At 42.5% G+C, this 25,646-nt stretch overlaps 2 protein-coding genes across 6 annotated transcripts in view; one reads left to right on the forward strand and one right to left on the reverse strand.

Annotated features, from left to right (window-relative positions):
- Positions 1–19,629: 19,629 nt before the first annotated feature.
- Positions 19,630–21,289, reverse strand: LOC118905158 (pre-mRNA-splicing factor 18-like). The gene has a single exon (XM_036871596.1). The coding sequence runs from the start codon at positions 21,166–21,168 to the stop codon at positions 20,140–20,142; it is 1,029 nt and encodes a 342-aa protein (XP_036727491.1). The 5' UTR covers positions 21,169–21,289; the 3' UTR covers positions 19,630–20,139.
- A 2,798-nt stretch (positions 21,290–24,087) lies between these two features.
- The window catches only part of RNGTT (RNA guanylyltransferase and 5'-phosphatase), a 323,844-nt gene continuing 322,285 nt past the window's right edge, over positions 24,088–25,646 (forward strand). For all 5 annotated transcript variants that reach the window (XM_036871771.1, XM_036871768.1, XM_036871767.1 and 2 more), the window contains exon 1: positions 24,088–24,342. In XM_036871771.1, coding sequence (XP_036727666.1) covers positions 24,279–24,342 — 64 coding nt within the window. In that variant the 5' untranslated portion in view covers positions 24,088–24,278. The remainder of the gene's footprint in view (positions 24,343–25,646) is intronic.

The raw sequence follows: 25,646 nt of genomic DNA on the forward strand, positions 1-25,646 counted from the left end.
TCAGGTTGGTATTAGGGATGGGGTGAAGCAGGCTCAGTACATTTTTAAGCAACCACAGTGGGCCCAGGTGGAATCCAAGAACAATCTCCAGTGACATCTGAATCTCACTTTCCCAAACAGGATAAAGCTTCAAGCTTATTGGAAGCTCCATCCCCCATAGGATATACAAGGCCCTTCACGATCTGGCTACGGCTCCAGTTCTGTCATGTGTCCTGTGGTCCAAACATACTCAAATATTTTAATCTCCCTGAACCAGCCATGCACTTTCATGACTCTGACATAACATCAATCATCATCATCATCATCATCTCCAACCAAAACTGTGAGGTAGGTCATATTATCACTAGTTTAAAATGAGGACCCTGAGGCTGGTAGGAGTTAATTTATCTGCCCAAATCTAACAAAGGAAGTGAGTATGACCTAGAATTGCTTCTCTCTTTCCTCTGGTGAGTGACATTCCTGACAGCATCAGCTCACATCAATTCCTCGTAAAGCCTACTCCAACTTCTCTAGATAGAGTTAGGTGTTCATTCCTCTATGTTTCCACTAAATCTTCAAATATTTTTTCACTATATCAGTAACATATATGTATTATAGAAAATTGTGAGATCTAAAAATTATTCCTCAATAGTACATCTATCCAAATACAATCATTGTTAGCATTTTTATAACTATTCTCATAGATTTTAAAATACCGCTGTAATCACTATGTGTGTATTATTTGGTAGTCTACTTTTTGGGGGCTAGTAGTATTGGCATAAACATTTCCCATGTTACACAGTTTCACGATACCTTTACTTTTTCAGTTAGGATACTTTTGGATCCAAGTTAACAACCAACTCGGATTGTCTTAAACAGTAAGGAATGTATGATAATCACTGCTATAGTGGGAACCACAGAAGTAGGGCAGGCTCCAGGCATGCTATAATTTGAGTTCCTACCCTATTTTTCTGTAGTTATCTCATATCTGCAGTTGCTCCCCATTCCCCCCATGGGCTAACATTGTCCTCAGGGCCCCCTCACATCACAGACGGGGGCAGCCTGCTTCCTTGCTCATGAGGGGGAGAAATGCTACCCTAAAGATAGAATGAAGTTCCACTTTTCAGTCTGACTGGCCCATTTTTAGGTCATGTGCTTTTTCCTGGACGTAGAATAGTTCCTGAGGGAATCTAACTCTAACCTTAAGCTTGAGGTCTTTTCTTTTTTTAAAATAATTTATTTATTTATTTATTTATTTTTAGCTGTGTTGGGTCTTCGTTTCTGCATGTGGGCTTTCTCTAGTTGCGGCGAGCGGGGGCTACTCTTCATTGTGGTGCGTGGGCTTCTCTTTGTGGTGGCTTCTCTTGTTGCGGAGCACGGGCTCTAGGTGCGTGGGCTTCAGTAGTTGTGGCACATGGGCTTAGTTGCTCTATGGCATGTGGGAACTTCCCAGACCAGGGATCAAACCCGTGTCCCCTACATTGGCAGGCGGACTCTTAACCATTGCGCCACCAGGGAAGTCCAAGCTTGGGTTCTTGAACCAATCACTGGCCACCCACCGAACAGGATTATGATCTTTGGTTTATTTGGAATCAGCCTTTGGATCCCAGGATAAAGTGACTTCTCTTGAGTCATCTGACTGCATAGATGAGGCATGAACATCCAAAGGAAAATTGGGATTCTGTTAGGAAGGAGCAAGGAGAGATTGACTATTACTCTTTTATTTTTATGTTTGCTAATTGGATAGGAGAGAGAGTTCCTCACTGCTGTTTTACTTTTCATGTCTGTCGTTCCCTTCCTACCCTCTGTTGTGGCACTTCTGCATCAGATGGTGGTGGATTCTTTATTCTCTGTAGGCTTCTTATGGATTATGAGCTTCTTAAAGATAAGGAATCTGTAATACTAACACTTGCTTCCTCAGAGCTTAGCAGGTGTTGTATAAATGTCAGTTAAATAAATGATTAAATGAAAGAAAAAAATGAATGAATGCAGTGCAGAATGCATACAATAAGATGGCATTTAGGATTAAGACACAGAATGGTATTATAATGAAGAAGAGACAGAGATTCCTTTTTCAATGAATATTTATAGAGGTCTTATTCTGAACTAGCTGCTGAGATACCACAGGGAGCAAGACAGACGTGTTTCTGCCTTCATGGAACTTAGATTCTGATGGCAAGAGGAACACTGAAGAAAGGACGGAGTCTGTTTTACAAAGAGAAGTGCAGGGGGGATGGCAGCTATGGAGTTGAAGGCTGTTCTGGGCTTTGTCAAATTTGGAGCTGCTTCCCTTCTCTTATCAGAATCAGGTCTGGCTCTATGTCTTTTGCTTCTAACGAGACAGACAACTCAGGGCACCAAAAGGTAGTAACCAAGCCAAGGTTTTCACTGGCTCTCTGTTCCCTGTGACTCCAGTTTATCACTATTGTTATAAAGGCACTGCTTCTGGACCTCTGACTGAAGGTGGAGCTTTGCACACGCACGGATGGCTCTACAGGGGGAGAGCTGGCGACTGGACAGAGTGGCGCCAGCAAGGAGGTTTACCTCACAGACTGCTGATGAGCCACTGCACAAACTAACTGACTACTGTCCTACTGTCGTGTGTGTGTGTGTGTGTGTGTGTGTGTGTGTGTGTGGTGCTGGTGTTCTGACCCATTTCATTGCTTTCTGAGGGTAGAAGTTGTGGGTCCAGGGTAATATCCAATCACAACTCTCTCCCCTTATTTAGGGCACTGAGGGGGCATATTTCTCTCCTTATGATATAACATGAAAAGCAAGCAAGCATGATTTCTAAACCAAAACAGCTTTTCATTGGGGATTTTTAGGTGTTATACACACTCCTTCATTCTGAGAAGGGGAATGCCTTGCTTAAGAGCAACTTACAAAGTTCCCAGCCCTCTTTCTTTGAGCAGGAAATTCCATGGTTCTGTGCTGGCTTCAGAGCAGTTCAGGCCCTGGGAGGTGCTTTCGCACAGTTCCTCCAGGACAGGAACCTGACCTACTTTGGGAGAGGAGGGATTGCTTTACTGGGGAAACGATATTTCTGTTGAAACCTAAATGGTGAGCATGATTTTTCCGAAAGAAGGAGAGGGTTAGGGAGGGCAGCATTCCAGGCAAGGAAACAGTTTACGTGGAGGCTTTGAGGCCTCAGGTAAGATCAATCCCAGGGCCTTCAGGGAACTGAAAGTTTCATGTGCTTGGCGTGCAGGGTAAGAAGAGGGGTGCTAGGTGAGACTGGAAGGAGAGGCAAGGGTGAGATCTTGTACAGCCTTGCAATGGTGGTGAATTTAGGGTTCAGGCCAGGTCTGGAATTAACAAGGTCAAGGACGGACTTCCCTGGCAGTCCAGTGGTTAGGACTCGGTGCTTTCACTGCCGTGGGCCCAGGTTCAAGTCCTGGCTGGGGAACTGAGATCCTGCAAGCTGCATGACGTGGCCAAAAAAAAAAAAAAAAAAAAAAAAAAAAAAAATATATATATATATATATATATATATATATATATATATATATGTATATATAAACATTTTTAAAAAATTAAAAAACATTTTAAAAAATTAAGAAAAATAAACCAAAAGCCAAGGTTAAGGATTCATTGGGCTAGGCTAGAGTGGAAGGCCATGACCAGAGCAGTTTATGTGTGAAATTTTTTCTGCCCTTAAGGTTTCAGTATGTAATTAGTTGACATTACAAAATAGATTAAAGTTTAATTTTCATGCCAAATTAGAAGATTGGCTTTTTTAAAAAATAAATTTATTTATTTATTTATTTATTTTTGGCTGTGTTGGGTCTTCATTGCTGCACACGGGTTTTCTCTAGTTGTGGCGAGCGGGGGCTACTCTTGGTTGCAGTGCATGGGCTCCTCATTGCGGTGGCTTCTCTTGTTGCGGAGCACGGGCTCTAGGCACGTGGGCTTCAGTAGTTATGGTGCATGGGCTCAGTAGTTGTGGCTCGCAGGTCTAGAGCACAGGCTCAGTAGCTGTGGCACACGAGCTTAGTTGCTCCGCGGCATGTGGGATCTTCCCAGACCAGGGTTCGAACCCGTGTCCCCTGTATTGGCAGGCAGATTCTTAACCACTGTGCCACCAGGGAAGCCCGAAGATTGGCTTTTAAAAAAAAATTATTTATTTATTTATTTATGGCTGTGTTGGGTCTTCGTTTCCGTGCGAGGGCTTTCTCTAGTTGTGGCAAGCGGGGGCCACTCTTCATCGCAGTGCGCGGGCCTCTCACTGTCACGGCCCCTCTTGTTGCAGAGCACAGGCTCCAGACGCGCAGGCTCAGTAGTTGTGGCTCACGGGCCCAGTTGCTCCTTGGCATGTGGGATCTTCCCAGACCAGGGCTCGAACCCGTGTCCCCTGCATTGGCAGGCAGACTCTCAACCACTGCGCCACCAGGGAAGCCCCGAAGATTGGCTTTTTTATCCAACATTTTACTATAAAAATTTTCAAACAAAGAGAAAAACGGGAAGAATCGCCTGTATTCTACCATTAATGTTTTGCTCTCTTTGCTTTATCACATATCTGTCCATCTAGGCATTCCCCTCACTGTCCATCAATCCATCTTATTTATTCATTTATTTTTTTGGCTGCGTCAGGTCTTCCTTGTGGCACGTGGGGTCTTTGTTGAGGCATGTGGGATCTTTCGTTGCGGTGCGTGGGCTTCTCTCTATTTGTGGCGTGTGGGTTTTCTCTCTCTAGTTGTGACGTGCTGGCTCCAGGGCACGTGGGCTCTGTAGCTGTGGCACGCTGGCTTTCTAATTGAGGCGTGCGGGCTTAAGCTGTCCCACAGCATGTGGGATCTTAGTTCCCCGACCAGGGATTGAACCCTTGTCCCCTGCATTGGAAGGTGGATTCTTTACCACTGGACCACCAGGGAAGCCCCCAGTCCATCTTATTTTTTGATGTATGTTAAAGTAGTTGGAGGCATCAGTCAACTTCATCCCTGGACGCTTCAGTATGCATACCATTATCTAGAGTTTAATATTTGTTCATGGTTTTTTGTGTGTGTGTGGTAAAAGTCATATACAGTGATATGCAAACATCTTAAGTATTCCATTTGATGGGTTTTGATACATATGTATGTAAAAATTTGAAGTTTCAAAAAAGATACAACTTTTACTAAAAATTATTATCATGTACTGTTATAAGGCCTTTACATTATACATGAAGTGGTATAATATCAATTCAAGGTAGATTGTGATGAATTAAGAATGTATATTGTAATCTTTAGTAATCACTTAAAAAATATTAGCTAAAAAGCCAAAAGAGGAGATAAGCTAGAATACAAAAAAAAGAAAGAAGAAAACCAAAACAAAAAACTTCAACCCAAAGGAAGACCAAGTAAAAAACAATAGCAAGATGGTAAACTTAAATCTACCTATAACATAAACACACCAAATATAAAAGGAATGAACTCTTCAATTAAAAGACGGAGATTGTCAGCCTGGATAAAAAGCAAGACCCAACTATATGCTGTTTACAAGAGATGCACTTAAATACAGAGATATAGATAGATTTTTTTACCCTCTTTAATTTTTAAACTATTTCTCTATACCATGCAAACACTAAGCATCAGAAAGCTAGTATTTCTATATATCAGGTGAAGTAAATTTAAAGACAAAGAATATTTCCAGGAATAAAGAATGATATTGTAATAACAAAAGGTCAATCAATCAAGAAATCATAACAATCCCAAGTGTGTGATCACCTAATAACAGAGTATCAAAGTATACAAAAACAAAAATTGACAAGAGAGAAGTAGATCTGCAGTCATACTTGGAGATTTTAATACTTCTCTTTTGAGAAGAGATGTGATAGAATAAATAGACAAAAATATCAATAAGGATATAGGAGATTTGAATAACATTCTTACCAACTTGACCTAATTGACATATGTAGATGACTCAACAGTTGCAGAGTATACATTCTTTACAAGTGCACATTGGACATTCACCAAGATATATTTTATGCTACTGGGCTGTATGTGAAATTTAAAAAAATACCATTTATGAGAGCATCAAAACAAAATACTCAGGAATGAACAAATTTTACAAAAAATGTGCAAAACATCTATACTGAAAAATACAAAATATTATACAGGGAAATTAAAGATCTAAATAAACGGAGTGGAAATTGCTCATGATTAGAAGCCTTCATATTATTATGATGTCAACCCTCCATAAATTGATGTACACAGTCAAAACCATCCCAGTCAGAATCATGGCAGGATTATTTAAAAAGAAATGTATAAGCTGACTGTAAAGGTTATGTGAAATTGTAAAGGACAGAGAATAGCTAAAATAGCTTGAAAAAGGGCAAAGTTTGAGATGCCAAGAATTACTAAAAAGCTACAGTCATCAAGAAAGAGCGATATTGATGTAAGTAGATTAATGGAATAGAATAGAATCCAGAAGCAGAATCACACTTTTACAGTTAATTAGTTTTCAACAAAGGTGTCAGGGGAATCCAATGGGAAAAATGACAATCATGTCAACAAATGTGACTGGAATGAATAGACAATGTATGAAAAAATTGTCATTGTATAATCCCATTTGTAGTATATATGCACGACAAATTAGAAATTTTCACCCTATGTTATCCATGTCCTAGGAAATAAATTATGCATCTGGACTGCTATACTAGCTTTCTCAAGCCACAGGAATATTATTCATTAAGAAAAACTTGTTAAGGGGCTGCAATAACATTGAGGACACAAGGGTATCATTTAGAAAATACTTTGAATTCATTAAATAATGCTTTACTTCCTGGATGATAATAATAAAAATGGCCTTCTGTTTTTACAATGAGTTTAGTCCCTCCTTGTATATTGGTAGTAGGAGAAATTTCCAATTTCACTCATGACCAATGATACGTATTTGTGAAACTCCTAGCTGGGTGGAAGGGCAGGTTGCAAAAATGAAATCTCATAAGCTAATAGCGGAAGGCTTCTTTTAGATGCTGGAGGAATCAAATCCTTGATGTACATGGGAGCTGGCATTATTATTGTGACTAACAGAGGTTAATCAAAAGGGGAAGTTCCTGCCCCAACAAACTGAAATGTAAATGTGGTTAAGTTCTGAAAACTCTTCCCTCCTACACTTTGAGTTTTGAGAGGGATTTCTTGAGGACGAAAGATCCGGCTGCTCTGTGGTTGCAACTCCCCCATCCAGGAGGCTCTGTGATTAGATAAGGCTTGGTATTCCCCAGGGAGTTTCTGCTTCCAAAAGGGCCTATTGATTCTAGAGAATCAAGTTATAGCTGGAGTAGCTGTACAATTTCTTATTCCAATAATCCAGGAAAGTCTCCCAAAACTGGGTCAAAAATGCTCCCACCATGGAAGATAGGTTCTTTCTCCCATATGGTGTTAGAGAGAGGCACCATAAACTCTCTCTACCTCTTTTTTCATTTCTTTTTTTCTATCTCTATGGTGTTTTTTATAGTCTGTGCAGGCAATGACACTTCCATTACTATAACGTCACTTGAAGTGTTCAAATTCCAGGAGGGTTGATCAGAATCCATTTCTGTTTAGTTAACTAGCAGGCCTGAGGATACATTTTGAACACTGTGACTGTGGTTACTTTCTCAACTCCTCCACGAATCGTACAAATCAGCTCTTAGGAAGGATTACTTTTGTAAGTGGGTCATCTCAATCATTTTGCATTTATTCTTAGTTTGCCATTCCTGGAGCATGTACCAAGGGTCAAGCTAAGTGCTTTCCTTACATTATTCAGTATAATCCTTATGACACCCTTTCAAATGGATACTTTTATTTCCACATTTTACGATTAACTTACTTTAGGCAGAGAGTTGGGTGGTGATAGAGTTGGACCTCAGACACAGATCTGAGCCCAGAAATACAAGCTCTTACAAACTCCTTCCTGAGCTCAGAGGATGATGTAATTCTGATCTTACCCCCAATCCCAGGTACCTGTCTGTAACTCCCTGTGTTTTTACTATCAACTGGTTGTCTAGTTTCGGCAGAAAAACTGTACTAAGCTGCGTGGGGTGAGATAAAGCAAAATACAAGAAATGGCGAGCTTTTAATCTAGTTAAGATCTAGTTAAGCAGCTGTTTTCAACTTAGGAGGCACACTAGAATCATCTGTGGAACTTTAACAAATACTGATGACAGAAATTCTGATTTAATTGGTCTAGGGGGAGGCCTGGGCATCAGAATTTTAAAAACTCCTCAGGTGATTCTAAGGTGCAGCCAAGGTGGACAACCACCTAGTGTGATTTGAAAACACTCATAAAATAACATCAAAACCACTAAAATGTACAAAATGATATACTCTGAAATGTATTTACCTTACCTCATTCCACAAGGATGTGGCTAAAAAAATTATTCGGTACAGAATGAATTCCACTGAGGGGCACAGAGTTCCAGGTACTTGTCAAATAGGCCGTCAGATGGGCTGGGACACGTGAGGTCAGCATAGAAATAATTCGGGTACATTTTATTTCTCTGCAAGGCAGCATTGGCAGATTTTAGGAGAAATAGTTCTTAGAAAACGGTGATTGGTCCAGGTACTGTTTCTAGGTGGTTGATTGGTCCAAAAACTGTTTCCAGGGAGTTGGTTGGTCTGGAAGCTGTTTCCAAGCTGTCTGGCCCCTAGATTGCCTTGTCTCCAAGGGTTACTCAAGCTACAAAATGATAACGGGTCTCAGAAGCTTGTATGGAATGATAATTTTTTTCCCATTACGGAGGCTTATTGAAGAAAATACAAGTATTTGAAGGATGACTCATAGGCACATTGTACATTTCTTTGTTCCAACTTGCCTAAGGGTTATGAATTGCTCATAAAGCAGAAGCTTCCTAAATGACATTTTCACAAGTAGTGGAGGGGCTAAAGCCATGCCATGAAAAATTTCCAGCCATTAAAAGGGCAGCATTAAACTATTCAGTGCAGTTCAACTGCTGGAATATTTCCTGACTTTTCTTTCTCCTTCTCAAGAGCAGAAGAAGCTGCTGTCAGTTTAGTAACAGTAGGAAAAAACAGATAGTGTATAAAATGATGTTGTAATAACAAAGAAAACTGAGAAAAAGGGTAAAATCACTGCAATTCTATAATCTTAATATTCAACTATTTTCATTTTTGCATATTTTTATTCTAACCCACGACCAATATTATTTGGATGATAACATATGTAAAATTTAAGGTTTGACTATCTAATCATATTTTTTAAATGGTGCTATCCGTTTTTCTTTTATTTTAGGCTGTGCCTTGCAGTACACAGGACCTTAGTTCCCTGACCAGGGATTGAATCCGTGCCCCTGCAGTGGAAATACAGCACCTTAACCACTGGATGGCCGGGGAAGTCCCCAGTTTCTTTATTTTAGAGTGGCTTACCAAGTTCCTCTAAAAGTATGACATCAACATGGTTTATGAGTAAATTTAAAATTTTTAGCTTTAGATTCAATGAATATTTTTGAGTGGCATACACACATTCTGGACGTTTATTTTACATAATTATCTTATTTAAAAAATAACAATAATAAGCATTTACGGAAGGCCACATTATGGCAGGCTCTGTTCTAAGGACAGGTGATATAGCGGGAAGGAAACAAAACAAAATTTTCTTACTCTAGTAGGGCAAGATAGGCAATTACAACCCTGACCGACACAGAATGCTTCTGTGCTCCGTGTGGTTACACATATTAACTCATTTCATTCTCTAAACAACCCTATGAAGTAGGTACTATCAGCAACTCCATTTTACAGGAGAGGAAACTAGTGCACAAAGAGGTTAAATAACTTGCCAAAGGTCACACAGTTAGTGAGCATTTGAGCTGGGATTTGTGGCACCACACGCTGCATGCTCAAATGCTATGTTCTCCTGTCTCTGTAATTAGCTTATTTATACTTATTCGATTGATGCAAGGTATCACAAGTTTTCCTTTTCCTTTCTCATATATTTTCAATTTTTACTTCAAATATTTAATATTTCTCTATAAAGGTATTGGATTAGTATTACAGCCAACACTTTCCAATTACAGGACACTTACTGTGTGCCTGGTACTTTACTTACTTACCTGACGAAAATAAGGTGAAGGTTTTGTCTGGTGTACTTACAAAAATTTTCCTTCAAAATAAAATGGCAGATAGATAATATCTATAACCTCAAATTAGGAAATGAGCTAATGAAGTAGGGTCCGACCTTCTCTGCACATTAGAATCAACTGAAGAAAATTTTAAACTATATGGACGCTTGGGTCCCACCTCCAGGAATTCTGATTCAATTGGTCTGGAGTGAGTTCAGGCCACTTTGCTAATATGGTAAAGTGGCAAAGTGATAGAATGTTTAAAAGCCAGACATTTAAAATCATCATCATTATTAAAAGCACGGCTTTGAATCAGACTGACTTGGATTAAATCCCACATCCACTCATTAGCTGTGTGATTATGGGCAAGTTTGCGCAGGGGAGGAAAAAAATTCTCTACTCTCTTACGGGCTCCAGCTGGACCTGAGAATTAAACCGACACAAGAATAACAGGAAAAATGGGTACACGTTTTTATCAGATTTTACATGTACATTCACAAAAGAACGACAGCCCAAAGACGTGACCAGAGCAGGAAGCTTTTATACCTTTCAGACAAAGAAATGATAACTTCTGAAGAAATGACCAGACAAAGGGGTTTGGGCTGGCACAGTAAGTCGTGGGGAAGTGACTAGGAGATACATGAGGGGAAGTTGTGGAAGATAAGGGTTATTTCAATAAGCTTGTTTGTGCAGACCAATTGTACATTTCAATGTCGATTCCCCGGCTCTGGGGACAAGGATATTCTCTTCCTGGTCCAGCAAGGGCAACTTCCTCCTAGGAGATTTTATGTTCTGTTTTTAGGTAGAAAAGGGTAGATCAGAGAGGCCTTCTCACACACGCTGTTTCTCAAATGCCTTCGGCTCAAAATGATCAACACACCAAAGCAATATATTTTGGGGTGGCACGTCCTGAACTCTTTAATTTCTAAATCTCTCTGCACTTCTCTTTCCTCATCTGTAAAGTGGAAGTAAACATTCACCTCGTAGAGCAGTTGTAAGAATTAAAGAGCACACGCGGGAATTCCCTGGCAGCCCAGTGGTTATGACTCTGCGCTTTTGCTGTTGAGGGCACCGGCTCGATCCACTGGTTGGGGAACTAAAGAGAGAGCGAGAGCGAGTGAGTATGCAGATGGCCATCATTTTCACAGTCCTGGCACAAAGTGTGTGCCTAATCGGTGGTTCCTCTTATCTGTTCATGCATTAATTCCCTCGGCAAATACTTGCCGAGCACCCACCATGTTCCAGGCGTTGTTCCAGGTGCTGGGGAGGCAGCATTGAATAGAACAGACGAGGGGCTTGCCCTCTGAGCACTACTTTGAATTTTTTTTTAGCATTAATAAAATGTGCTTAATCTCATGGTCCTTATATTACTCTATCCTGTACTAGGTCATCTGAACTTGGGGTCTCATCCTTACCTGCTCTCAGAGACCTTCCTTCATCAGTGGTCCCTGCTCCTCTCTACTGGCTCTTTGTCATATTCATTTAAACCTAACCACTTTTTTTTTCATATTTAAAAAAAAAAAAAAATCCCCGAATCAGGGATTTTAGGCTTCAAGTTACCCAACAGTTTCTACTTTCATCCTTGCATTTTTTTTGCTTCCCAGGTAAGTATAGATGTTGTCTGCATGCACAGTCTCCACTCCCCAGGTTGGCTCCATCTGTTCTCGTTCACACTCCAGAGCACTGTGGTCAGGCTTCTGTCTCCATCACTCTACAGATATTACTCTCAGCAAGGTCACTCCCTTCCTAAGACCATTTGATGACTCCAGATTTTCCTCGGGACGAAGTCCAAACTCTCTAAAATGGCATGTGGTCATTTGCAGCCTTCCCTCCCGTCTCTCCCTTTTCTGCCTGCACTCCTCTCCCCTGCCTGCTGCCCACTCCCCACACCCACACACACTGTGAGCTCCCACCCCACAGGACGGCTCGGAGCTCCCCAGAAGCATTGTACTTCCACCTCCAGGCAGTGATGCTCTGTAGTGGTTTGTACCCGCTTGTGACAGTTTGGTGTACGTTTCTTCCCTATTATGTGTTTGGTGATGTCCTGTTGGTAGCCTAAAGTCGGCCATGGTGGGAGTATGTATATCAAGGAAATGGGCAAATTCTACAAACTAGGGCCTTCTTGCCTACCTCTAGAGAGATGGCTGTTAAATATCTACCACACACCATTGCTTCTAGGCCTGTGCACATATGTTCTCCCCTCCACCCCAGCTTGGCTCAGCTTAAATGTCCCTTCCTTTTGGAAGCTTCTCCTGACTCTTCAAGATTGGGATAGAGGGACTTCCCTGGTGGTCCAGTGGTTAAGACTCTGCGCTCCCAATGCAGGGGGCCCGGGTTTGATCCCTGGTCAGGGAACTAGATCCCGCATGCCACAACTAAGACCTTGTGCAGCCAAATAAATAAATAAATATTAAAAAAAAAAAAGAAAGATTGGGATAGATACCCTTCTCTGTGATTCTATGGAAACTTGGGCAGCACCCTCCCCCCATTCCCCCTCCCCATGGCATGTATCGTACTGATTTTTTCTGTATCCTATACTGAGCAAGTGAAGTCTTTGAGGTCAGGGAAGGCTTCAAGGTGTGGTCCTCCAGTCAGCAGCGTGATCATCACTGGGGAAACTGGTTAGAAATGCAGACTCTCAGGCACACCCCAGACTGATTGAATCAGAAACTGCATTTTAACAAGATCTCCGGGGATTGAGTGCATTTAAATTTAAGGTGCACTGCCTTAGGGGCCATCTCATCATTTTTCAAATGGAAAAACAAAACATCAGGGGCCTTGTCTTATTCATTGCCATTGTTCTCCACCTGGGATAGTGTTTGGCTCTTAGTAAGGTGCCACATCGTATTTTGAAATGAAGCAGTACATGAGTAATTGAAATAATTAGCCCTCTCTATTAAACAAGAAGATTTTTAGGGTTTGAGAATGTGTCTTCATCTTTGCATCCCCTAGATTTCCTCATACACGTCAGCATTCAGTAGAAAATGGAATAGGATGAACGAACTAGGCTTCAGTGCACTTTTGCTGATCCTAAAACTAGGGCCCAATTTAAGATATTCATCCTAGAAGTGAGGCAATGACCTTTGAAGCTATGGGTCTGTAGAATCCAAACCTGGAGTTTTGAGATACGTCACCAGAAACTTAAGATTTTTCCTAGCCATCAACCTGCTGCAATGTTCTACTCTTATTTCCTCATTTCTCCTAATACAGTGATGCCAAGCTTACCCCACCTCCTTCTTTCCTCTTCCTTTAGCTACAGCGTCAACACGCTACTTGCTCACAGACTCACGCGCACGTTGAACACGAGGTAGAGCAGGAGGGCTATGCAGTGCAGTGGAAGGCACTTGGCATTTAGTCAGGAGACGCTGGCTGTGTTCCTGCCTGTCACAGCCTTTCTGGAGCCTTCGTCTTTTTCCTCTGCAATGGGGAAAATGATATCTTCCCTACCTAATTCACCACGTTTTTGTAGGATCAAATGAGTTCACATAGGTGAAAGCGCTTTTATACATTGTAAAGCACTGCATAGAGTAGATGCAAAATCTCTCAGACAAATGGATCTCAAGCACACGCTACGGTTTAGTAACTCCCTAGCATGTGGAATATGCAAGGAGATCAAAGAATGTTCCAGTATGGAAGGGTATAGAAATCTAGAGGTTATTTATTTGGGGAACAGGATGCCTTACCTGTGTCCAGGCATGTAATTAGATAAAGATTACGGTTTTGCATTGCAAAGACATAAAAATAAAACATTGGCTTCGTATCAGATGTCACCTAGGAAATCTGGGGTGATTCCATCTGAGATGCCAGGTGTGCTATCAATCAGAAATAAAAAACAATTAATCTAAGAAGCAGATGATAAGGACACGTTGGTGGCTGATAACTGGAAAAACAGTTTCATTCCCTAATAGGATCTGATAGGCTCCAACTAATCTAGATGCAAAAAATATAGATCAATACCAAGCAAGAGTTCCTTTCAAATAGACAGCTACCAGTGAATATTGCAAACTGCAAGCATTGTTCGCCCGTTTCTTAGTGTTGGGACATCGCTTGCAGATGTTAATAATTATCTGCCCACAATAGGAAGGCTCCATGGTGTGGTCTTCCAATCAGCAGCCCGGGCATCCCCTGGGGAGTTGGTCAGAAATGCAGACTCTCAGGGCCACCCCAGACCTGTTGAATCAGAACCTGCATTTTAACAAGATCTCCAGGGATTGAGTGTATTTAAATTTAAGGCGGACTGCCTTAGGGACCATCTAATAATTTTTCAAATGGAAAAACAAAAAATCAGGACTTTAAGGGTGATTTTTTTTCCCCTCAAGGTCTAATAGGCATGGGAGGCAGAGCCTGGATTAGAAAAAAAGTTTTCCGACTCTGTTGGCGGTTCCAGCATTGCTCACCACCTCACAGCCTGGTTCTTCAGCTTCTGGCTGTGAGGCTTAGGGCAAGTTACTGAACCTCTCTGAGTCTGTTTGCTCATCTATGAAATGGAGATGGTAGCAATGTCTACCTCACAGAACTGTGAGGTTTAACACAAATTAGAAAATCTCTGAACATTTGCCCAGGCATAATTCACATGAAAAGGTTTATTATTCTCTAATGAAAAGGCAATGTTCCACATAACTTAAACAGTAGAAGTAAATTTTTTATGGCACACAGAAGCAGATTGTTATTTATATCTCTGAAAATCTTCATGCCTTGACGGTAATGTTTGGAAAACAGTTATTTTTCCTTTTAATCTTTCCTATTTTCCAGTGAAGAAGCTTATATAAGCTACCCTGCAGAGGTGCTCTGCTAGTCACTGTAATTTAATCATCTTGAAGGTTAGGCTGACTTCTGTTATTATGAAAATGGTGAACCCGGGCCAAATTCAACCTTTGGAATAGGCACCCACATATGTAATTAAAGAACCTGACTCACTGACCTACTTTCTTGGCCACCAAAACAAGAGGAGACTGCATTTCCTAGTGTTCTGCTCCATCTAGTGGCCAAACATGGTACATGGCTCAATTTTTGGTTACAGAGAAATTATCGGGAATTCTACAATAGTTTTTTATGTTTTAAACACAAACACATCCAACTTCTCACTATTGAGGAGAAATGATCCAACATACACATTTTTAATGCTGTTTGTTATACTTGAAATAATAGGCTTAGGATTCTTACAAATGTACCATACTAATGCAAGATGAGAGTGGGGAAACTGCGGGGGGGAGGAAGGGTCTGTGAGAACTCTGTATTTTCAGCTCAATTTTCTGTAAACATAAAACAGTTCTAAAAAATAAATCCAATTGATTTAAAAAAAATAGGCTTAGGATGCTTGTTGCTGGTTGGAAAGTTGGAGACTTTCCGATTTGGAACAGGAAGACCAGAGTCATCTTTGATGCTTCTGTTGATGAAAAAATTAGTCAATAAGAAAGAAATAGAAAACCTTATTCCAGCCAACCTGAGGATTATAAGTCAGGAGACAGTCTTTCAGGAAGCTCTGCGGACTGTTCTCCTGTTAGAGGTTAAAGCACAGTTATAGAAGTTTTTGAGACAAAGGGTTATACATCAAAGTGACATCATGGATGTTTAAATAGTCCAACAAGGTAGGCAGTGGCTTATCGTGACCTCTTACAGGATTCGGAAAGGAATGTCATCTCCTAAGGAGTTACCTTGCTGGTGCCAGTAGGAAACTGCTTTTTTTTTTTTTTTTTTTTTTTGGTGAGGAGGCATTCCTGTGTCTTCAAGTTAATGTATAATGCAGACGCACAATGCCCACTAAAGGGGAGGGGGAGTCGTTCAAACGGCAGAGAAAATTTTATATTAAATTTTCCTTTTCTTGCCTTAAAATAATTTTATTTCATCACTTCCCTCATGTGATATATCCATTATGTCATCAAACACTAAAAAATTAATTTCTCAAGACATTAGCCAGTGTTGGGGAGGAAGACATTTTCCTCTACCCTTCTAGGTTTTTCTGGCTGGTCTAAGAATTAAATTGGCACGAGACAGATTAACAGGAGGCAATCAAACAAAGTTTAATAACATGTCTACATGGGAGAGACCCAGGAAAACTGAGTAATTCACCAAAATGGCCCAAACCATTAATAAACCTTAATACCACCTTCAGCTAAAGACAAGAGATGTTGGGGGTAGTGGTTTGAGACTTGAGAGGGGAGAAAGGCAATTGACTTGGAGATAAAAAAAGCAAATATTTGGTAAATAAATGCTTGCCCAGGCCATGGAGAGACAATGGGACACAGAGGGGACCTGATCTCTACAGAGTTTTCCCCACCACATATAGCCCATATCCTTTGTGGATATCTCTGGAGATGGCTCTGTTTGGGAACAGGTTTTCTACCTAAATTCTTTTTTAGACAGTTAGGGGGAAGTTCAAAGTTTCTTCCTGAGTTTTTCAGGCCCTCATTGTTTTCAGCTTGAAGTAACCCATATGCCAAAGAGACATTTTGGGGTGGCAAATTTTGTTCCTCTACACCAGACACATGTACTTATTTAATCCTTCCTTTGGGACCGTCTGATTAGTGAAGAAAGGCGTTGGACATTACTCCAGACCCTGTAGTTTGGGCATCTCGGAGAGGAATGCCTATGGGTGCACTCAGAAGGCCTGAGCTGTAGGGTTCCCAGTCTCACAAAAGATCCCCGTTCCCCACAATGTGGCCGAGGAGCAACAGAGACCCACTGGGGCCATGGGAGTCATGCCAAGGATCAGTGTCAGCCAAGGGTCAGTGACAAGAGACCAGCCTTTTGGGGCTTCCTTGGTGGTGCAGTGGTTAAGAATCCGCCTGCCAAGGCAGGGGACACGGGTTCGAGTCCTGGTCCAGGAAGATCCCACATGCCACGGAGCAACTAAGCCCGTGCGCCACAACTACTGAGCCTGCGCTCTAGAGCTCACGAGACACAACTACTGAGCCCGTGTGCCACAACTACTGAAGCCCGCGCACCTAGAGCCCGTGCTCCGCAACAAGAGAAGCCACCGCAATGAGAAGCCCGGGCACCGCAGTGAAGAGTAGCCCCTGCTCACCGCAACTAGAGAAAGCCCGTGTGTAGCAACGAAGACCCAGCACAACCAAAAATAAAAAAATAAAATAAAATAAAAATTTAAAAAAAGAGACCAGCCTTTCCCTTCACCTCTTTCTTGGAGATGTGTTGTCAGAGCCCCTGAAACCAAGATATAATTCCAGGCATAGAAGTGGGGTCAGGAAGCCCCAAGAATGCCAGAGCTAGCATTTCCCACTAAAGGGTAGCAGAGTATGCTACCCCCAAATATGTCTCTTTGGTATAGATTACTTTGAGTGGGTTATTTTTTTTGAGAAAAGGCAGACACAGGAGAAGCTCTGAAAACAGAGTAGAAGTTACCCTTTTGTCAGGGAAATTTATATTTATAAAGGAAATCTCCATTTGTGAGGGTGTCTCCTTCTCAGTACCAGAAAGGAGGGATGACTCTAAAATCATGTGAAACTTATCAGTGAAGAAAGCAGAGACTTAAATCTTCATAACAAACCTTACCTTTTACTGTGCTTTTCCTGGTAACTTCCCATAACTGGTCTCTCTGTTCCCACAACATCTTTCTTTTGTCTTTGGCTAAAGATATTAGTATTTAAGGTGCTAGCCATCTCAGCTTCCCTGGGTATCTCGCATCTGCACGTGAGGTATACACGTTAATAAACTTCCGTTCGTTTTTTTTCCTGTCTCTTTGTCTTTTATTACGGGAGGTCTCAGCCAAGAAGGGTAGAGGGAACATTATTTTTCCTCCTCTAAACGACTGATTTAGCAGGAAGGAATTCAGAATCAGGATTGAGTTGATTTATAGAAAATACATGTGATATCCTTGCACGCAGGTTTGTGGCCTGTTCAGAGTTGGGCGTATATTTGCACCCCTGGAACTGGAGTCATTTCGTGTTGAGGCGTTGTTGGGGAATTGATGTTGTTAAATTAATTAAACAAGGAGGCCATCCAGCTGATGTGGCTCTCGTGCCGAGGAGGCCTACAGAGACAAACCAAAATCAAACCCTGTAAATGCTTCCAGATTAGGAAACCAAAACGCTAAGGTCAACTAACCATAGCCAGCCAACGAGGCTTTAAGCTCTAGCCAATCAAATGCTTTCTTTTCTTTGCTTCTGCACCTTCTCTACATAAGTCCTTTCTCTGGATCCTGTCCTGGGGAGCTCCTAACCACTTCTGGTTTGGCGCACTTCAGCTGAAATTGATTTTTGCTCAAATAAACTCTTGACATTTAAAAATGTGCCTCAGTTTATCTTTTAAAAATATGCAGATATGAATTTGGTTCTTTAGAAGTCTGATCACTGAGGGAATACTTGGAGCATCTCTGGAGAGCAGGTTTGAAAGTGTGTCACTGAAGAATTTAAACCCTTCAAGTGGGATCAGTGTTGTTGGTAGAAAGGAAGAAAAGAGGGTAATTTTGAGTTTGCTCAAGATATCTCATTTCCTGTAGCTTCTAGTGTTACCGAACCAAACTTGGGTCCTGTTTGCCCATGTGCAGGAAAGCCAATCTACTGACACTGGGTTGTGATGAAGGAAAGTGTGGCATTTATTGTAAGGCACCACACAAGGAGTCTGGGGCAGCTAGTTCTCAAAAAGCCCAAACTCTGGACTTCCCTGGCAGTCCAGTGGTTAAGACCCTATGCTTCCACCACAGGGTGCATGGGTTCGATCCCTGGTCGGGGAACTAAGATCCCACATGCTGTGCAACGTGGCCAAAAAATAAATTAATTAAAAAAAAATTTTTTTAAAGGGCTGATTAGTAAAAAAAAAAAAAAAAAAAAATTGTTGTTTAAAAAAAAAAAAAAGCCCAAACTCCCTGATGGGTTTCAAGGAGGCACTTTTAAAGGCCAGGTGAGGGAGAGGAGTTGCGGGATGTGTGATCAGCTTGTGTGCACAATTCTCTGATTGACTGATGGTGAGGTAACAGGGTGGTGTCACAGGGGTTAACATTATCAGTCCTCAGACTCCAGCAGGTCTTGGGGGGCTCCATGCTCATGGTCATCAGGTAGTTAACTTCTTTCATTTAGTGGGGGTTTTATTTTATTTTATTTTTTTGTCCATGCTGCTCGAGGGATCTTAGTTCCCTGACCAGGGATCAAACCCAGGCCCCCTGCAGTGGAAGCACAGAGCCCTAAGCACTGGACTACCAGGGAGTTCCCTTGGTGAGGTTTTAGCATCTGTAGAACAACTCAGGAAATGTGCATCAGATATTGTTATTAGGTACTTCAGAGAGGAGCTACAGCAGAGGACATGGGGGAAGGGGTCTGTCCAAGGAAGGCCCCATAGAGTCCTGCTTTGTTCCACTAGCAGTATACAAAAAAAGGGAGGGATGTAGAAGGTGATTTTTAAGGCCTCTATCTCAGTGTCTGACTTTCCAGAAAAACTTCCTTCAGAAAAAGGAAGACATAGAGCAGCCAGATTCCTGGGATTCAAAACAGTTTGTGTGTCTGCAAGCCTGGATTGTGCCTCTAGAAGTAAGGGTGGATGTTATGGGTTGAATTGTCCCAAAAGATACGCTTAACTTCTAACCTTGTACTTGTGAATGTGACTTTATTTGGAAATAGGGTCTTGCAGATGGAATCTTTTTTTTTTTTTTTTTTTTTAACATTTACATTCAAATCTATTGCAAGATGGCAAAAGTTCAGCAACATTTAAGCACTATCAAGTTTCATTAAATGGTTCCATGTTTTTGTTGAAAATATAAAAATATTTTTCTATAAACACTTCATAAGAGGCAATGTGAAAATTACCACATTTTACAGAAATAATTAAGTCCATCCTCAAATGTTCCTTTTTAATCCTCTAACTGCAACTTCCAGCTCTAGAGGGGAAAAGTTATTTTAAACCCTGTCCCGTGACTGTTGTCTACACATTTAACTTATGAGGAAAAGTCTTTAGAACTTAATTTTTCGACTATTTAAAATAAAAGCAAGACACAAAAATCACTTGGCAGTCAGATGTGACATGAGAGCCAACACAGTTCTTAAAACCAAGAGTTGCATTAGGCAGAACTCAGAGACCAGAAATTCCTTTTTCTTCTTCCCTCGTGCCTGTTGGCAATTCCACAAGTCCACGCCAGGCTTAAGTTTCTTGTGATATCCACAGGCCGCACACAGATCTCATAGCGCATTGTACTCCACACATTTCGATGGATCTGTAGGAAAGTGCTTCTGGCAAATGGTCATTAACCTCTTCAATCCCTGAATATATTTCCGCTGCGTCTCATCATTTAAAACATGTGCCACGTGCTTGGAAAAAATCTTTTCCCTACCAGTTCTGGCATGGATGCCCACCATAGTGACACCAATGGGCCAAGGGGCATTTCCAATGGCCATCTGAAGATAAGCGTCATTAGCCTTCACATATTCCCTCTGCAACATGAATTTAATGATATCTGTTATGGATTCTTTAATATCAGCAGGAAGATTCCTTTTCCGTAGCTTTCTGAAAAGGGGTCTGAGATAGGACTCCGTCTGTTTCTGAGTAGCACTGTTCAGTTTACCCTGTACACTGCGCTTCACATAATCCTCTCTGGCATTCAGCTCCTTAGCCCAAACACCAAGAAGAAACTTAAGGAATTTGGTAATGATGTCCATGTCTTTATGATCATCACCTTTTCCTAAAGACTCTCCCAGTGCCTCTAACTCTTCAATTGTGGTGTTTTCTTCATGAACTTTCAAATCATTCTGGGTGTCTTCCTCTCCAGGTTCCTGGCCACCCACAAGTTCATTCAGGTACTGCTGATCAATCTTATCCAAAGCTGCTTTCAGATCATTCCTCAATCCCTTGTTAACTTCCGGTGTGAGGATCTCTATTTTTCTTAAACGTTGAAAAGCATCATAATCAGTTTCTCCAAAGAGTCTGATTGGTTCTCCTCTTTCTCTTAATCTCCTGATAACCTCTTGCCTAGAAAGAGTCATGGGTAATTTTTCTTCTGCCAGTTCAAGTTCTAATACTGGATTCGATGAAGTTAATGGTTTCTGGTCCTCCTCTTTTGGCTGTATCTTGTAGCCACATCTTTCAAAATATGCTTCCTCTTCTTTTTTTGCAAGTTCACTACGCTTGAAATATTTTTTATTTTCCACCAACAGGTTCCTGTCCTCCACCAGCTGCCACTTCCGGAGGATCTCCGATTTCAGAACGTCCATCTCGCTGCCCGGGTTGAAGCTCGAGTTTTCTTCTTCTCTCTCCGGCTCCCTGGACCAAGCCTTTTCATCCAGCCAGCCGCCGCGAACGCACTACACATACTGAGCCCAAAAACCGAAAGGCAACAACTCTTGCAGATGGAATCTTGATGAGTTTATACTGGATTAGGATGGGCCCTAATCCAATATGACCGGTTTCATAGGAAGAGGGGAAATTTGGACAGAGCCACACATAGAGAGAACGTTCTCTCCACAAATGTAGCAAAGAAAGAAACCAGTTTTATTATTGAATATGCACTGAACCAGACTCTAATGCAAATCACAGGCAATCCTCTAATGAGATTGCAAAGTGAGAACACTCACCCTTGCAAACAGCCAAGTATAGATGAACCATTCCACACATGTTCTTGAGATAAATAATAACTAGTCCCCATGTAAGAGGACTTGGGCAGCACCATTTATTATACATTCTTTCATAGTTCATCCTAAATTTACTTGGTAACTGGCTTGGCCACCTGTGTTAGGTAACTGCCATTATCTGAAAGGAAAGCAAAACTTTTCAATCTCTGTGACTTACAGCTTGGAACGAGGTGCTTTAGGTTACATTCCCATGGTGACAGGGAGACAGGGGGCGCTATCTTCCTTCGTGTTTACAAAGAGGTGGCTCCCTAGGCCCTAAGAAAAGTTCCTGGGTTGTAAAACAGGCCAGAGGCTCGTTTAGCTGTTCAAAAGATTTATATACGTATCAGAGTGATGAGGAAGGATTTACAAATACAAGTTTTCTCAAGGAAATACCCTGGGAAAAGGGAAGTCTCCTTCCTTTTTGTTAAGAGGGAAAATTCAGTCTTCTTTACCCTTACACACACCTTTCCTTATGGGCAAAATAAATGTTCTATGGAAGAATTCACCCGCAAAGAGCCAATAAAGAGGAGGCCAAGACACATTTATGAGAATGTGTTGGTGGTTCCAGGAAGCCAGGGAGGAGACATGTTGGTTCCTCTGGGGGCATCTATTTTTCTTCTTGAAGGATAGCAGAGATGTTGGAGTAGGAGTGATGGTGGCAGAAGTACCCATCAGGCGAAGGATTCCTGGTAGGGAGAAATGGGAGAAATTGCCCTCTCACTTGGATGCCACTGTCCTACTCTGCCCTTTATTGTGGGCAGAAGGGAACCACAGGGTCCTCTGGGTCTGTTGGCACTAAGGATAAAGAGGGCATAACTGGGGACTTCCCTGGCGGTCCAGTGGTTAAGACTTCGCCTTCCAATGCAGGGGGGTGCGGGTTCGATCCCTGGTTGGGGAGCTAAGATCCCACATGCCTTGCGGCCAAAAAACCGAAAACATAAAACAGAAGCAATATGGTAACAAATTCAATAAAGACTTTAAAAATGGTCCACATCAAAAAAAAATCTTTAAAAGAAAAGAGAAGGCATAACTGGATAGTGGTGTAAAAATTAAGCACACACTGCTGCCTTAACAACCAATAACAGCTGCCCATCGGCAGTGTGAAGCCTCTGCGAAGCATTCCCTGTGCCTAGTACTGAGCTCCCTAGGTGGACACAGTGTGTGAGAAGGACAGTCTCCAAGGGGAGTCATCCCCAGAAGGGGAAAGTGAAATACTTTCCCAGGACCAGGCTCACCTTTTCCATCCTTGGAGATTTGGGGGATCAAACATTTTACCACTCTGGGTCTGGTACCAACTTTCCCCTGCCAGCAGAGAAGAGAATTGGGCATCATTTGGGCAGATTGCTGATTTGTAAGGCAACAGTCTTGTCTTATCAGCAGAGGAGTGATACTTTCACTAAAAGGTCTCAGCAGATGTAACGGCAGGACAGACCAGGAGTGTGACCTAACTCAGTCTCTCTCAGAGAGAGAGCCATTGGGCCCTCTCTATTTCAAGGGAGAATTCTGATCTTACTGAGAGGGTCCAGGCATTCAGGGGCTGAGCTGTCCCGTAAGTTTAAAATGCATTCTCCCAAACCTCACACTCTTGCAGTTCAAACACATCACTGGTAGTTAAAGCCGAACTGCTACATTATAACTAATTTGCCAGCACCCAGCTTTATATTGAATACTTTAACTAAATTAGTCTATTAACTACAGAAAGTCTTACTACAGGACATAGTTTAGAAAACACTCCCAATCGCCCCTTCTTAACTGGAAGGGAAAGACCGTTTGTTTGGTAAGGCAAATGAGAACACCAACAGGTAGTGGTACTCCACTGGGCAATTCCTGCCTTTGCCAATTACACACTTTAGTTGGTAATTCTGAGACTCCCAAATACGCTATAAAACTTTGCTCCAGAAGTGTACAAACAAAACTCATAAAAAATGTTTTGAGATTAATTTCAGATGTTTCATGGATCCCCAGAAGTACTCCCCCAAAGAGAAATTCCTCATTTCTGGTGCTGCAATCTCTCGCTCTTAGAATTTCTCTAAAGCTTGTTCCCCTAATCCACGTCAGGAGGAACTTTCCAAATTCCCATTCAAACCCAGATCCTGCCGGGACATCAAATTTGGCCGAAAAAGGGCTATCAGGTTCTTGAGCTATGACGGCGGTGGGATGGCCCCTTTCGTCAGTAAAACAGATTCCTTTATGGAATCTGCGGACCAGTGTACGTGTGGAAAGACGATTGGTTTCCTTTCACTCTCTGGGGTTTCCATCGGCAGTCTATGGGAAAAGTATATGAGCGCCGCTCCTGGTTCCCAATACTACGGCAGCTGCGCATGTGCAAAGCTGCCCTGAGCGCTCTTTGGGTCTGGGCGGGGCGGGGCGGGGCGGGGCGAGGGAAGACCCGCCCCTCCCATTCGCCTTGGCCTTAACTCCTTCCCATCCGTTCGCCAGCGTCTCTGTCTTCACCTCTGACCTCGGAAAGAAGGGGGTGGGGCTTTTGGGGCGGAAGTAGCGGTGCATTGTGGGCTCGTTTAGAGTTGAGCCTGAATGGAAGTGGCGCGCCGCTGCTGACATTACCCAGGTCCGGGCGGCTGGGGTTCGGACGCCGGCCGGGATTCGGGTACCTCGGACCTCGGGTGCAGAGCGGAACGCGAGGAGGCGGCGGCGGCGGCGGCGGCGCGGCGAGCGTTGGTGGAGGGGGCGGCTGTTCACGGCCCCAAGACATGGCTCACAACAAGATTCCCCCGCGGTGGCTAAACTGTCCGCGGCGCGGCCAGCCGGTGGCAGGTAACCGGGACGGGGGGTGTTCGAGTCCCCGCGCACCTGCGGGTCCGGGGGTGGGCTGAGGGGGGCGCAGTTTTCGGTAGTGGTGTTTGAGGACCCAGACGTGCTCGGCCCGTTGAAGCTTCGTGGATGAGTGTTTGGGAACCTGGACTGGAGGCAGTGGGGGCACTTGTCACTCTTCAGTAAGGCTAAATATTGCGAGCGGGAAGGTAGATAGGAGCTTTGTGTGGCAGGAGCTGAGGACCCAAGAACCCAGTGGGTAATAATACTTTGAAGCTTAGTCAGGAGTTTTGTAAACCTTTGAGGGTTCTCTGAAGGGGAAGGGACAAGTGTCGGTCTTGAGAGGAAGGCTAAAGGGAGGGGCAGTTCCCAGCGGTGAAATTCATCCACACTGAGACTGGAGGTTTTTGTTTTGTTTTGTTTTGTAAATGATTCTTAATTGAGGACTTTTTCATCTTTGAGTTTGACACAACAGACTTTAAATTTAAGATGTACAGTTTGAAAGTGTACAGTTTGATAAATTTGGACCACAGGCGCACCCCCCCCCCCCCCCCGTGAAACACAATCAAGATAGTAAACACAATCATCACCACTCCAGGTTTCCTCCTGCCCTTTGTAATCCCTCCCTCCCTCAGGCAACCAGTGATTTGCTTTCTGTCACTATAGATTTAGTTTGCATTTTGTATAATTTTTAAAATAAATGGAAACATACTCTTTTTTGGGGGGGAGGTCTCTGGCTTCTTTAACTCAGCCTTTTTATTTTGAGATTTTCACGCTGTGCTTGTATGTATCAATAGCCCATCCCTTTTTACTGCCGAGTAGTATTCCATTGTTATGGATACACCAGTTTAAATTAGTTTGTCCATTCACTTTTTTTTTTTTTTTTTTAATCTTGAGCTACTGTCATTTTCCAGTAGTAGACACAAGGGTGATGTTTTAATTTATTTATTTATTTTTGGCTGTGTTGGGTCTTCGTTTCTGTGCGAGGGCTTTCTCTAGTTGCGGCAAGCGGGGCCACTCTTCATCGCGGTGCACGGGCCTCTCACTGTCGCGGCCTCTCTTGCTGCGGGGCACGGGCTCCAGACACGCAGGCTCAGTAGTTGTGGCTCACGGGCTTAGTTGCTCCGCGGCATGTGGCATCTTCCCAGACCAGGGCTCGAACCCGTGTCCCCTGCATTGGCAGGCAGATTCTCAACCACTGCGCCACCAGGGAAGCCCAAGTCCATTCACTTCTTGATGGTCCTTTGGATTGTTTCCAGTTTTTGGCTGTTGCATACTAACTTGCTATGAATATTCATGTGCAGTTC

This window comes from Balaenoptera musculus, chromosome 12 (genome assembly GCF_009873245.2).
Source record: "Balaenoptera musculus isolate JJ_BM4_2016_0621 chromosome 12, mBalMus1.pri.v3, whole genome shotgun sequence".
NCBI lineage: Eukaryota > Metazoa > Chordata > Mammalia > Artiodactyla > Balaenopteridae > Balaenoptera > Balaenoptera musculus.

What these genes read in the sequence shown, in the direction of transcription:
- LOC118905158 (XM_036871596.1), bottom strand. Translation starts at nt 21,168, where the DNA reads ATGGACGTTCTGAAATCGGAGATCCTCCGGAAGTGGCAGCTGGTGGAG.